Source organism: Stegostoma tigrinum, chromosome 8 (genome assembly GCF_030684315.1).
Source record: "Stegostoma tigrinum isolate sSteTig4 chromosome 8, sSteTig4.hap1, whole genome shotgun sequence".
In the NCBI taxonomy this organism is placed as follows: domain Eukaryota; kingdom Metazoa; phylum Chordata; class Chondrichthyes; order Orectolobiformes; family Stegostomatidae; genus Stegostoma; species Stegostoma tigrinum.
This window is the reverse complement of record NC_081361.1, coordinates 99,026,711-99,040,063: the sequence shown is the minus strand read 5'-3', so window position 1 is coordinate 99,040,063 and position 13,353 is coordinate 99,026,711. Positions and strand designations below refer to the sequence as shown.

Genomic DNA, 13,353 nt, shown 5'->3' with positions numbered 1-13,353 from the left:
TCCACAAAGTGTACCCAGTGACTTTTCAAAAGTTAGAACTTGAGATAATTTTGTTACTTTCCCTATCTCATTTCATTGAAAGAAGTTATGGTTGGTGTTTCTCAATAAGCATCCGGGGTTAATATTTCTGGCCTCTTGGTTGCCTAGTCCATCATTCTCCTCAAACATGACAGCCAGCTGTCAGAACACACAACTGAATCTCTTTTTAACAAAGTGTGAAGCTGGATGAACACAACAGGCCAAGCAGCATCATTGGAGCAGGAAGGCTGACGTTTTGGGCCTAGACCCTTCATCAGATTTTCTAATGAAGGGTCTAGGCTCGAAACATCAGCCTTCCTGCTCCTATGATGATGCTTGGCGTGCTGTGTTCATCCAGCTCTGCATCTTGTTATCTCGGATTCTCCAGCATCTGCAGTTCGTATTATCACTGAATTTGTTTTTGTCTGTTTGTTTGAAAGGTCCACTGGTAGCTGGTGTGGTTGGAACCAAAATGCCTCGTTACTGTTTATTCGGAGATACCGTTAACACTGCATCAAGGATGGAGTCAACAAGTGAGGGTAGGTTAGACAGTGCGGCACCTGTACCTTAATGATGATCGACTCTGTGACTGTGATAAACGATCCCTTCCCATTCCCCTCCACCTGTCTATCTTCCTTCTCGACCATCTGCCCCACCCATCCCACTGACCAATCTCTACCATTCCCTACCTGCATCCACCTATCACCACCTCAACTACCTTCCCCCAGCCCCAGCCCCCTTCGTCTATTTATTTCTGAGCTCCCTTCCTCCTCCCCAGTCCTGATGAAGGGTCTCAACCCAACACGTTGACTTTCCTCTTCCGATGCTGTCTGACCTGCTGTGCTCCTCCAGCTTCACACTGTATCGACTCTGCAGGAAGTGTGTCTGGCTGCAGCTCCTCTCAGACTGCATGGATCAGTTGGAAGCATACAAAAAGCAGAGAGTGTGATAGATGGGAATTTTAGGGAGGTGGCCACACTGCAGGTACAGCCAGGTAGATGGGTGACCATCAGCAGAGGCTGCAGGTAGTGCAGGAGTCTCCTGTGGCTAAACCCCTCATAAACCAGCATATCATTTTGGATACTGTTGAGGGAAATAACCGCGCTGGAGAAAATGGCAGCAGGCAGGTCTGTTACACCATGACTGTCTCTGCTGTAAAGCAAGGAATGGCAAAGTCCAAGTGAGTAATTGTGATCAGGGACTCTCTGGTCAGGGACACAGACAGGTGCTTCTGTGGCTGACATCCAGACTGGAGGATGGTGTGTTGCCTCCCTGGTGCCAGGATCGAGGACGTCTCTGAGCAGTTACAGCAAACTTTCAAAGGGGTGCGTGAGCAGCCAGAGGTCATTATACACATTGGTACCAACAATATTGGTAGAAAAAGGGATGAGGTCCTGCAGAGTGAGTATAGGGAGTTAGACAAGAGGTTAAAAAGCAGGAGCTCAAAGTAGTAATCTCTGGATTACTCCCGGTGTCGTGTGCTTGTGAGAATAGGAAAAAGAGAATAGAGCAGATGAATGCATGACTGAGGAGCTTGTGCAAGAGACCTGTACAAGAGGTTGCAACTGAACTGGAGGGGAATCAATATTCTAGTGGGGAGATTTGCTAGAGCCACTCAGGGAATTTAAATTAGTATTGAGGAGGTGTGGGGCGATCTTAAGCAGCAGTGTCACAAGAGAGAAGATTGAGGCTTATACAGAAATTAAAGAGAGTAAGTTTAATAAACAAGGCAAGCAAGAACATGGCAGGGAACATGGGAAGTCTGATGAATTAAATTGTACTTATTTCAATGCAAAATGCCTTACAGGTAAGGCAGATGAACTCAGGACATGATAGGAACATGGGATTGGCATATCATAGCTATTACAGAGACGTCGCTGAGGGAGGGGCAGAACTGACAGCTTAATGTTTGGCAGTACAGATGCTATAGAAAGGATAGAAGGGGAGGCAAGAGAGGAGGGGGATTGGCATTTTTGATTTGGGAAAACATCATGGCAGTACTTACAGAGGATATTCCTGGGGGATCATCCAGTGAAGTTGTTTGGGTAGAACTGAAAAATAAGAAGGGGGTGATCACTTTGATAGGCTTGCACCATAACATCCACCTCACCGCGCCCCCCCCCCACCAAAATACGTGAGAAAATGAAGAATAAAAATGTAAGAAAATTGCAGACAGCTGTAGGAATAATAGGGTTGTGATAGCAGAGGATTTTAACTTTCCAAACATAGATTGGGACTGCCACAGTATTAAGGGCTTGGAAGGGGGTGAATTTAAGCATGCTCAAGAAAACTTTCTCAATCAATATGTAGATGGTCCTACTAGATAATTGGCAAAACTCCACCTTCTTTTTGGAAATAAGGCAGGACAAGTGACTGAGCTGTTAGTGGGGGAGCACTTTGCAACCAGTGACCATAATTCTGTTAATTTTAAAATAGTTGTGAAAAAGGATAGGCCTGGGCCATAAATTAATGTTCTAAATTTGGACAAAGCCAATTTTGATGGTATGAGATAGGAACTTCCAAAAGTTGGCTTTGAGACCATGTTCACTGATAAAGGGACATCTGGGAAGTCAGAGACGTTCAAGAGTGAGATAATGAGCGTTCAGGGACAGCATGTTCTTGTTAGTGAGAAAGATAACACTGGCAGAAGTAGGGAGCACTGGATGTCTCGAGATATTGAGGCTCTGGTCAAGAAAAAGAAGGAGCCATATTTCAGGTAGAGACAGCTGCGATAAAATGAATCATTTGAGGTGCATACGAGATGTAGGAGTATATTTCAGAGGGAAATCTGGAGGGCAGAAACTGGACATGAGATAGATTTGGCAGTTAAGGTTAAGGAGAATCCAAAGAGTTTCTATCAGTATATTAGGGAAAAAAGAGTAACTAGTGAGAGAATAAAGCCCCTTAAAGATCAACGACACCATCTACAAATGATGGGTGAGATACTAAATGAATATTTCACCTCAGTATTTACTGCGGAGAAAGACATAGAAGCTAGGGAACTTGGGGAAATAAATAGTGATGTTTTGAAAAGACTCCACTACTGAAGAGAAGGTGCTAGAGACCTTAAAACATTAAAGTAACTAAACCCCAGGGACCTGATCAAATGAATCCCAGGTCATTGTGGGAAGTTGGGGAAAAATGTGGGAGAAAAACTAAAAGAACTCCAGACGCTTTAAATCAGGAACAAAGACAGAAGTTGCTGAAAAAGCACAGCAGGTCTGGCAGAATCTGTGAAGAGAAATCAGAGTTAACGTTTCTGAGAAAAGGTCACCGGACCGAAACATAAACTCCGAATTTCTCTTCACAGATACTGCTGGACCTGCTGAGCTTTTCCAGCAACTTCTGTTTTTATTCCTGGAAAAGAATATGGGGCCCCTTGCTGAGATATTTGTATCATCGAGAGCCATTGGTAAGATGCTGGAAGACTGGAGAGTGGCTATTGTGGTGCCATTATTTACAAAAAGTGGTAAGGAAAAGCCAGGGAACTGTAGACCAGTGATGAGTAGGTTGTTGGAGGGGATTCTGAGGGACAGGATCTACATGCATTTGGAAAGACAAGGTCTGATTGGGGATAGTCAGTGTGGCTTTGTGTGTGGTAGACTGTGTCTCACAAATTTGATTGAGTTTTTTCAAGAGGAGACCAAGAAGATTGATGAAGGTAGAGCAGTAGATGTTATCTGTATAGACTTCAGCAAGGCCTTCAACAAGGTTCTGTGTGGTAGACTGATTCATAGAGATAGATCACATGGGATCCAGGGACAGCCAGCCAACTGGATACAAAATTAGCTTTACAGTAGAAGACAGAGTGTGGTGGCATAATGTTGTTCAGATTAGAGGCCTGTGATCAGCAGTGTGCTGCAAGGATTCGTGCCGAGTCCACTGATATTTGCCATTTGTATAAACAATTTGTATGAGAATACAGGAGGCATGGTTAGTAAGCTTACAGATGATACCAAAATTGGAGGTATAATGGACAATGAAAAAGGTTACCTAAGAGTACAACAGGATGTCAATCACCTGGGCCAGTGGGCCGAGGAGTGGCAGATGGCGTTTAATTTAGATAAATATAAGGTATTGCATTTTGGGAAGGAAAACCAGGGCAAGACTTACACAGTTACTGATTGGGCCCTGAGGAGTGTTGTCAAACAGAAAGATGTAGGGATGCATGTCCATAATTCTTTGAAAGTTGAGTAGCAGGTGGACAGGATGCTGAGGTGGCATTTGGCACGCTTGCCTTCATTGGTCAGAGCATTGAGTACAGGAGTTAGGATGTCATATTACAACTGTACAGGATACTGGTAAGGCCATATTTGGAGTACTGTACATTCTGGTCACCCTTCTACAGGAAGGATGTTATTAAACTGGAAAAGATGCAAAAAAAAATTACAAGGATGTGACCAAGACTGGAAGATTTGAGTTATAAGGAGAGGCTGGATAGGCTGGGACTTTTTTTCATGGAGTGTAGGAGGCTGAGGGGTGGCTTTACAGTTGTTTCAAAATTTTGAGAGGCATGGATAGGGTGAATAGCCGAGGTCTTTTTTTTCCCAGGGTAGGGGAGTCCAAAAGGTTGAAAGTGAGGGGCAAACGATTTAAAAGGACCTGAGGGATAACCTTTTCACACAGAATGGAACACACTGCCAGAGGAAGTGATGGAGGTAACTACAGTTACAACATTTAAAAGACATTTGGACAGGAACATGAGTAGGAAAGGTTTCAAGGGATATGGGCCAAACAGAAGCAAATGGTACTAGTTCAGTTTAGGAAAGCTGGTCAGCATGAACGAGTTGGACAGAATGGCCTGTTTCCGTGCTGTACACTGCTCCTTCATGGGGTGGTCTGATGAAGGAGCAGCACTCTGAAAACTTGTTATTTAAGATAAACCTGTTGGACTACAACCTGGTGCCGTGCAATTCCTGACTTTGTCTTCCCTGGTCCAAAACCAGCACCTCCATATCATACCTTCAGTAGATACAGCAGGTTAGAGGCTCTACCACACCTGGCAATTAAACTTTGATTTCAGAGCACTCATCTGAAAACTTCATGCAACATTGTACACAATGAGCCTCCTCATCGAGAACTTCCGTGAGTAGGATTCTTTTAAATTGGAAATGCCAAGCATGGCTGATCCAAACCTAATCACACTTCCTGGTTTTGGAGGTGCTTTAACGTTCCTCCTGAGTGAAGCTTTGATCTCCCTTTATACCATTTTGCTTCTGTGTCTAGTTTTTGCTGGATTTAACGCTAGCAATTATTTTACGAGCCTTCGGTCCTTAAAGAGATTGTTCGACAATTATGGGATGTGAGTGAGTTTATATCCAACCACGTTGTGCTGTTGTGTAATGCTTTGCTCATCCTGAAATTGTAGCTTTGTTGTAAAATGCTTTGATGTTTTGTCCTTTGCAATCTCAGTTGTAAAAGGGACTTATTCCATTGTTAACACGGCTTTAATTTTGTTCTTTTTAACTGCTTGCATCTGTGATCAAAGGCCTGGCATTCAAAAGCCTTAACTTAACCCTTTCAGAGCTTTGTTGCCATCATTTACTGCCAACTCCAACTACTTATTTTGGAATTTATTCACGCCGGTCCTTACAAAGTACAATGCATTCGGCTCTGAAAGTTTCCCATCTCCAATGTTATCATTGTGATTGTAGTCAACAGATAGTGTTGCAGGCACACTGTTTAAACCCATTCTGCCTGCTTTATTTAGAGTCATAGTCATAGAATCATAGAGGCATACAGGACAGAAACAGGCTTTTCAGTCAAACTCATCCATGCCAACCAGATATACTAAACTGCTGCAGTTCCATTTGCCATCATTTGACCCATATCACTTGAAACCCTTCCTATTCATCTACCTGTCCAGGTGCCTTTTAAATGATGCAATTGTACCAGCCACCACCACTTCCTCTAGCAGCTCATTCCATACACGCACCACCGACTGCATGAAAATATTGCCCCCGAGGTCCCTCATAAATCTTTTGCCTCTCACCTCAAAACTACTTCCTCTAGTTTTGAACTCCTGTACCTCTGGAAAAAAGACCTTGGCTATTCATCCTATCCATACCCCTGATGATTTTATAAACACCTATAAAATCACCCCTCACCCTCCAACATTCCAGGAAAATAGCCCCAGTCTATTCAGTCTCTCCCTCTAGCTTAAACCCTGCAACATGGCAACATCCTTGTAAATCTTTTCTTCACACTTTCAAGTTAAACAACACAGCACGGTGGCTCAGTGGTTAGCACTGCTGCCTCACAGTACCAGGGACCCAGGCTTGATTCCACCCTCAGGCAACTGTCTGTGTGGAGTTTGTACATTCTCCCCAATTCTGTACAGGTTTCCTTCGGGTGCTCTGGTTTCCTCCCACAGTCCAAGGATGTGCAGGTCAGGGCGGATGACCATGCTAAATTGCCCGTAGTGTTCAGGGATGTGTAGATTAGATGAGTTATGGGGGATGTGTCTGTGTGGGATACTCTGAGGGTTGGTGTAGATTTGTCAGGCCAAGGGGCCTGTTTCCACACTGTAGGCATTTGCTGATCTATGAACATCTTTTCCATAGCAGGGAGACCAGAACTGAATGGAATGTTCTAAAAGTGGCCTCACCCATGTCCTGAATGGCCACAATATAACGTCCCAATTCCTACGTTCAATGTTATGACCAATAAAGGGAAATATGCCAAATGCTGCCTTCGTTCTACTTGCTATTCCAATTTCAAGGAACTGTGCACCTAAGCCCATAAGTCTCTTTGTTCAGCAACACTTCACAGGGCCTTACCAATAACTGTATTAGTCCTGCCCTGATGTGTCTTACCAAAATGCAATACATCACACTTGTTTAAGCTAAATTCCTTCTGCCCCTCCTCGACCCATTGGCCTCTGATTAAGATCCCATTCTACACCTGAGATAATCTTCTTCACTGTTCACCCAATTTTGGTGTTGTCTGTGAACTTACTAACCACACTTCCTATATTCACATCCAAATCATTAAGCAGCGGGTCCAGGCACCAATTCTTGTGGCACACCACTGGTCACAAGTCTCCAGTGTAAAAAAACAACCCTCCACCACCACCTTGTCTTCTACCTTCAATCCAATTTTGCATCCAATAGGCTAGCTCCCCCTGGATTCCATGTGATCTAACCTTGCTAACCAATCTCTCATATGGGTCTTGTTGACAACCTTGCCGAGGTCCATTTAGATCATGTCTACTGTTCTACCTTCATCAATCATGTTTGTCACTTCTTCAAAAAATGCAATCAAATTAGTGAGACATGACTTCCCATGCACAAAGCCATGTTAAATATCCCACATCAGTCCTGACCTTTGCAAATGCATATAAATCCGTATCCACCACTGATGTAAGGTTCATCTGTCTATAGTTCCCTGGCATTTCCTTACCACTTTTCTTAACTAATGGCAACACATTAGCTGACCTCCAATCTTGGGACATCTCACCCAGGGCTATCGATGATGCAGATAACTCAGCAAGGAGCCCAGGAATCTCTTCTCTTGTTTCCCACAATGTTCTGGGAAACATCTCACCAGGTCACAAGATATTATCCACCTTTGAGTTTTAAGATGCCCAGTACCTCTTCCTCTGGAAAAACCAAAAGAACTGCGGATGTTGTAAATCAGGAACAAAAACAACGTTGCTGAAAAAGCTCAGCATCTGTGGAGGAGAAAGCAGAGTTAACGTTTTGGGTCCAGTGACTCTTCCTCTAAAGAGTTCTGAGGAAGGGTCACTGGACCCGAAACGTTAATGCTGTTTTCTCCTCCACAGATGCTGCCAGACCTGCTGACCTCTTCGTCTGTAATATGGGCATTTTTCAACATATCACTTCCCCAGCTTTCATGTCCTTCTCCACTAGAAATACTGATACCAAATATGTATTTAGTATCACACCCATCTCCTTTTGTTCCACACATAGGTGGCCTTGTTGATCTTTAAGGGGACCTATGCTCTCCCTAGTTACTCTTTTGCTGTTAATGTGTTTGAGGAATCTCTTTGGATTCTCCCTAACCCTAGTTGCCAAAACTGTCTCTTGTCCCATTTTTTTGCCCTCCTGATTTACCTCTTAAGTATATTCCTAATGCCCTTATATTCCTCCAACCATTCACCTGATCCCTGCTGACATATGTCTTCTTGTTTTTCTTTACCAGAGCCTTATTTTTTGTTGTCATCCAGCATTCCCTACACCTACAAGCCTTGTCCTTCACACTAACAGGAACACACTGTCTGTGAACACCCATTATCTCATTTTTGAAGGTCTTAAATATACACAAGGGCTCTGCCCCCACAGGTCTCTGTGGCAAGGAGATCCAAACACTCACAATGCTCTGAAAAAAAAAATTCCTCGTCATCTCAGTCTAAATTTAAGCCCCTTTACTGTGAGACCATGCCCTCTGGTCCTAGGCACCCTCATGAGGAGAAACATCCTCCCAGCACTTACCCTGCCAAGCCCCTTAAGATTCCAATGTGTTTCAATGAGAACACCTCTCATCCTGCTAAACTCCAGTGAGTAGATCCCAGTCTTTATTCATAAAACAATCCCTCCTTACCATGAGTTCTGAGGTAGGGTCACAGGAACAGAAACATTAACTCTGTTTTTCCCTTCACAGATGCTGCCAGACCTGCTGAGATTTTCCAGCAACTTTGTTTTTGTTCCCTGCTTAACGGGGATCATCCCTAGTGAACCTTTTATAAACTGCATCCAAAGAAATGATATCTTTCTTTAAATAAGGAGTAAGAAAGTTTTTTTCTGAACACACTAAACAAATTCACTTCCATCCAAGCCTATGGCAGTATCAGCAAAGTTTGGAAAGTTAAAATCTCCTATCCTATTTTTCTTACAGAAGTCTGAGATGTCCTTACATATTTGCTTCTCAAAATCCTGTTGACTATTGGGGGCCTATAGTACATCCCAATAAAGTGATCATCTTTTTTTTATTTCTCAGTTCTACCCATATAACTTCACTGGATGTTCTTCCAGGAATATCCTCCTTATGTACAGCTCTAATGTTATCTTAAACCAAAAACATCACTCCCCCTAGATAATAAAATGTGAGGCTGGATGAACACAGCAGGCCAAGCAGCATCTCAGGAGCACAAAAGCTGACGTTTCGGGCCTAGACCCTTCATCAGAGAGGCTCTCTGATGAAGGGTCTAGGCCCGAAACGTCAGCTTTTGTGCTCCTGAGATGCTGCTTGGCCTGCTGTGTTCATCCAGCCTCACATTTTATTATCTTGGAATCTCCAGCATCTGCAGTTCCCATTATCTCTGATACTATTTTAACATCACTCCCCCTCTTCTTTTGCCTTCCTTTCTATCCTACATTAACATCTATACCTATATTAAGCTGCTAGTCCTGCCCTCCCTGAGATACATTACTGTAGTAGCTATGATATCTCAGTCCCATGTTTCCATGGGCTGCACGGTGGCTCAGTGGTTAGCACTGTAGCCTCACAGCACCAGGGACCCGGGTTCAATTCCAGCCCCAGGCTACTGTCTGTGTGGAGTTTGCACATTCTTCCTGTGTCTGCGTGGGTATCCTCCAGGTGCTCCGCTTTCCTCCCACAATCCAAAGATGTGCAGGCTAGGTGGATTGGCCAGGCTAAATTGCCCGTCGTGTTCAGGGGTGCATGGGTTGTTGGGGGATGGGTCTGGATGGGATGTTTCAAGGGGCGGCGTGGACTTGTTGGGCCGAAGGGCCTGTTTCCACACTGTGGGTAATCTAATCTAATCTGTGCCTCAAATTTGTCTGCCTTTTCTGTTAGGCCTCTTGCATTGTAATTAATGCAGTTTAATTTATCAGTCTTCCCTCCTTCTCTGCCTAGCTTTTGCCTGCCTTGATTATTAAACTTGCTCCTCTTCTCCATCATACCAGCCTCAGACTTAATTCTTTTCTCACTACTCTTTGCGTCCCATCATAACTCCAACCTCTCCCAAGCAGCTCTAGCAAATCTCCCCACCAGGAAATTGGTCCCTTTCTAATTCAGGTGCAACCCATCCACCTTATACAGGTCACTTCTGCCCCAGAAGAGATCCCAATGATCCAAAAAAGTGAATCCCTGCCCGCTGCACCAGCTCCTCAGCCACACATTCTTCTGCTCTATCCTCCTATTTCTAATCTCACTAGCACATAGCACCGAGAGTAATCCAGATATTATTGATCCCAAGGATATACTTTTTAACTTCTGGCTTAATTTCCTACATTCTCTCTACAGAACCTCATCCCTTTCTATTCCAATATCATTGGTTCCAAAGTGTATAACAACCTCCTGTTGGTCTCTCTCCCCTTTGAGAATATTCTGCACCCTCTCTGAGAAAGCCTTGATCTTGGCGCAAGGGAGGCAACACTCCATTCTAATGTCTCGCTGTCAGATGCAGAAACGTCTCTCTGTGCCTCTGACTAGGTAGTCCTCTATCATAATTGATCGCTTGGAACCCTGACATACCCTTATTACAGTAGAGCCACTGTCACTGGGCTAAAATCCTAGAATTTCCTCCCTAATGACATTGTGGGTCAACCTACAGTAGGAGGACTACAGCAGTTCAAGAAGGCAGCTCACCCCCACCTTCTCAAGGACAAGTAGGGATGGGCAAGAAACCTGGCTGTCAGTGCTACATTTCAAAAGAGTCCATCACCCCTACAGGGTCCAAAACAACATCCTTGTTTGAGATGGGGATAACCACAGAAGACTCCTGCCCTTCCTACCTCCCGCTCCTTCTTTTCCTAGCAGTAACTCATCCACCTGACTATATCTGCAGTGCTTCTACTTTCCTCAAAACTGCCATTCATCACACTTGATGGTTTCTGTAAATTCCTCATTGCTCATGTCTGCTGCTTCAACCAAACCATGCGATCCACTAGGATTCATATCCAAGTGCAGTTCCTGCAGACATAATCTCCAGGAACATTGAAATTCTCCCTAATCTACCATTCCTGACAGGAAGAGCACACCACTCTACTAAAATTCGTCTCTGCACCTAAACAATGTACAGACCCAGAATCTAACCAAAACTCAAATACAACACACTTTCTCAAAAACTCAGCATTAGCACAGTCTAACTGCTTGAAAACACTGCTCTAACGTAATTTAATTTCTAACTTCTATGTTAAAAATTAAATAAAGAGACAGATTTTAGTAAAATACAAAAAAAATCCAAACCCTACTCTCTATAATAGATTTACAAAAGAAAACAGATGAAGACTTATAAGTTTTATAACTTCTTATAAGCCTTAAAATCAAAAGCTTAGCAGATGGGCTCTGAAATCATCTCTGAGCCACAGAGAGTTTTGCCATTCTACGGTCAGTCAACTGTGAAAGTGCACTCTTTGTTCCGCTGACCTTCCACGTGGTTGCTCTCCAAAAACTTCATCTCCTGCTCTTTTATACCTCCCACTTAAAGTCTCATTGTTTTTGGTCTTCTGTTAAAGTTCCATAAACAGTACAAAACTCATAAAAACAGCAATTACTGATCCAAGGTAGTGAAGAAATCACTGAGAGAAAACTTCTCAAAAAAAGGAGCAGTTTGTACCTGATTTTCTGCATGGTTATGTACCTGAAGTCTGGTAACCTCCAACGACATGTGCTGGAAAATGGAATCAGGCTGGATAGTTTGCTTCTGGGCTGGCGCCGATCTGATGGGTAGAAGGGCTTCCTTCAGTACTATTAATTGGTTCTGCATTTCCTAAAGATTCTGAATATCTAAGAGCAGGATTGAGCAAAGATGTTGGCGGGGGTGGGGGGGGGGGGGAAGGCACAAAAAAAGCAGTGCATGAATTGCACATTAGGAGGACAGCATAGACATTATGGGCTGACTGACCCTCATCTCCCTCTACAATTCTATGAATTCTACGATTCTATGAAGCCTAAACCAATGATGTCTTGCACTGAAACAAAGAACCACAAACACACAGGTCAATCTGTCGTAACAGACTAGAGGGCATATTTGTAAGGTGAGAGGAGAGAGATGTGAAAAGGTAAGAGAGGCAACGTTTTTACGCAGAGTGTGGCTGATGTGTGGACAAACTTCCTGAGGAAGTGGTGGATGTAAATACAATTACAACATTTAGAGGACATTTGGATAAGTCCATGGATAGGAAAGGTTTGAACTGAAATGGGCCAGAAGCGAGCAGGCAGGATTAATTTAGTTTGGCATTATGTTCAACATGGACTGTATAGACCAAAGGGTCTTTCTCTGTGCTGTGTGACCGTATGACTGCGACTCTATAACATATTGGATTGAAGTCACAGCCTTTACATTTATCTTGTGTAAACAGCCACAGAATGAATCCTACTCATGGTGGTGTTCTGTATATGTAACTAGCAAGGTGGTATTTTGGCCATTGCATACTGCAGTTAGACTGAAGAGTGTAATGTTCTCCTTGAGATCATGATTAGCAAGTATTTGTTTTCTGCAATCTGGTATTATTATCTCAGATTAACACACAGCAGCTGCACAGAACGGTGCACTCATTATTTATGACAGTGGAAGATTTGCTGTTTCAATTTCAGAGTTACTGGAAAGGCGAGACCCAAGCACATTTTGTTATTTATGCATTGCATTTTATTCTTCAAAAGCCAAGCAGACAAATAGTTATTTAGGAAGAGATGAACAACTCTGAGGATATATATAGAGATAAGAAGGAATGTGATGTCTTCATTCACAATTTGTGATCATTAAGATCATTAATGCCATCCTAAAACCATTTTTAAACATTTCTCACAAACAGCCAAGGTCTTTCTGATATAAAAATTCTAAGAACTGTGGATGCTGGAGATCTGAAACAAACAAAATAAAAATTGCTGGAGAAACTCAGCAGGCCTGGCTCAATCGGTAGAAAGCGAAAGAGAGTTAATATTTTGAGTCCAGTGACCCTTCTTCGGAACTTGAAGAGGCTGGGAAAAGGTGTTATTTATGCTGATAATAGGTAGTGGTGAGAGGACAGAAAGAGAAGGTCTGGCAGGCAGAGGGATTGTTGAAATTAAGCCAAGGGAGAAGAGGAGCTAGATAGTTGCCAATATGAACTGTGAATAGTTGAACTTGAGTTGGCTTTGCAGAAAGGAGCCCATTTCATAACAGCATTGTTGGGGGGGTGGATGCAAAAGACAAGGAAGGAGGTGGTAATGCTCTGAAGTTGTTAAATTTGACTTTGAATCCTGGAGATTGTGAGATATTGGAGTAAAAATACATAAGAAAGAAAGTGAAGTAGAGGAAGGATCGCTCAACCCAAAACGTTGACTCTAATTTCTCTACACAGATGTTGCCAGACCTGCTGAGCTTTTCAGCAACTTCTGTGTCTGTTGCTGAAGATTATTAGAGCAGCC

The 13,353-nt window shown here is 43.2% G+C and overlaps 1 protein-coding gene and 1 long non-coding RNA gene across 2 annotated transcripts in view; one reads left to right on the top strand and one right to left on the bottom strand.

Moving 5' to 3' along the window:
- The window catches only part of LOC125456505 (uncharacterized), a 31,648-nt gene that overhangs the window by 7,672 nt on the left and 10,623 nt on the right, over positions 1-13,353 (bottom strand). Inside the window, exon 2 of the long non-coding RNA XR_009446087.1 lies at positions 2,024-2,069. This is a non-coding gene — a long non-coding RNA (uncharacterized LOC125456505). The remainder of the gene's footprint in view (positions 1-2,023; positions 2,070-13,353) is intronic.
- The window catches only part of LOC125456373 (atrial natriuretic peptide receptor 2-like), an 86,847-nt gene that overhangs the window by 65,010 nt on the left and 8,484 nt on the right, over positions 1-13,353 (top strand). Inside the window, exon 21 of the mRNA XM_059648169.1 lies at positions 459-557. Coding sequence (XP_059504152.1) covers positions 459-557 — 99 coding nt within the window. The remainder of the gene's footprint in view (positions 1-458; positions 558-13,353) is intronic.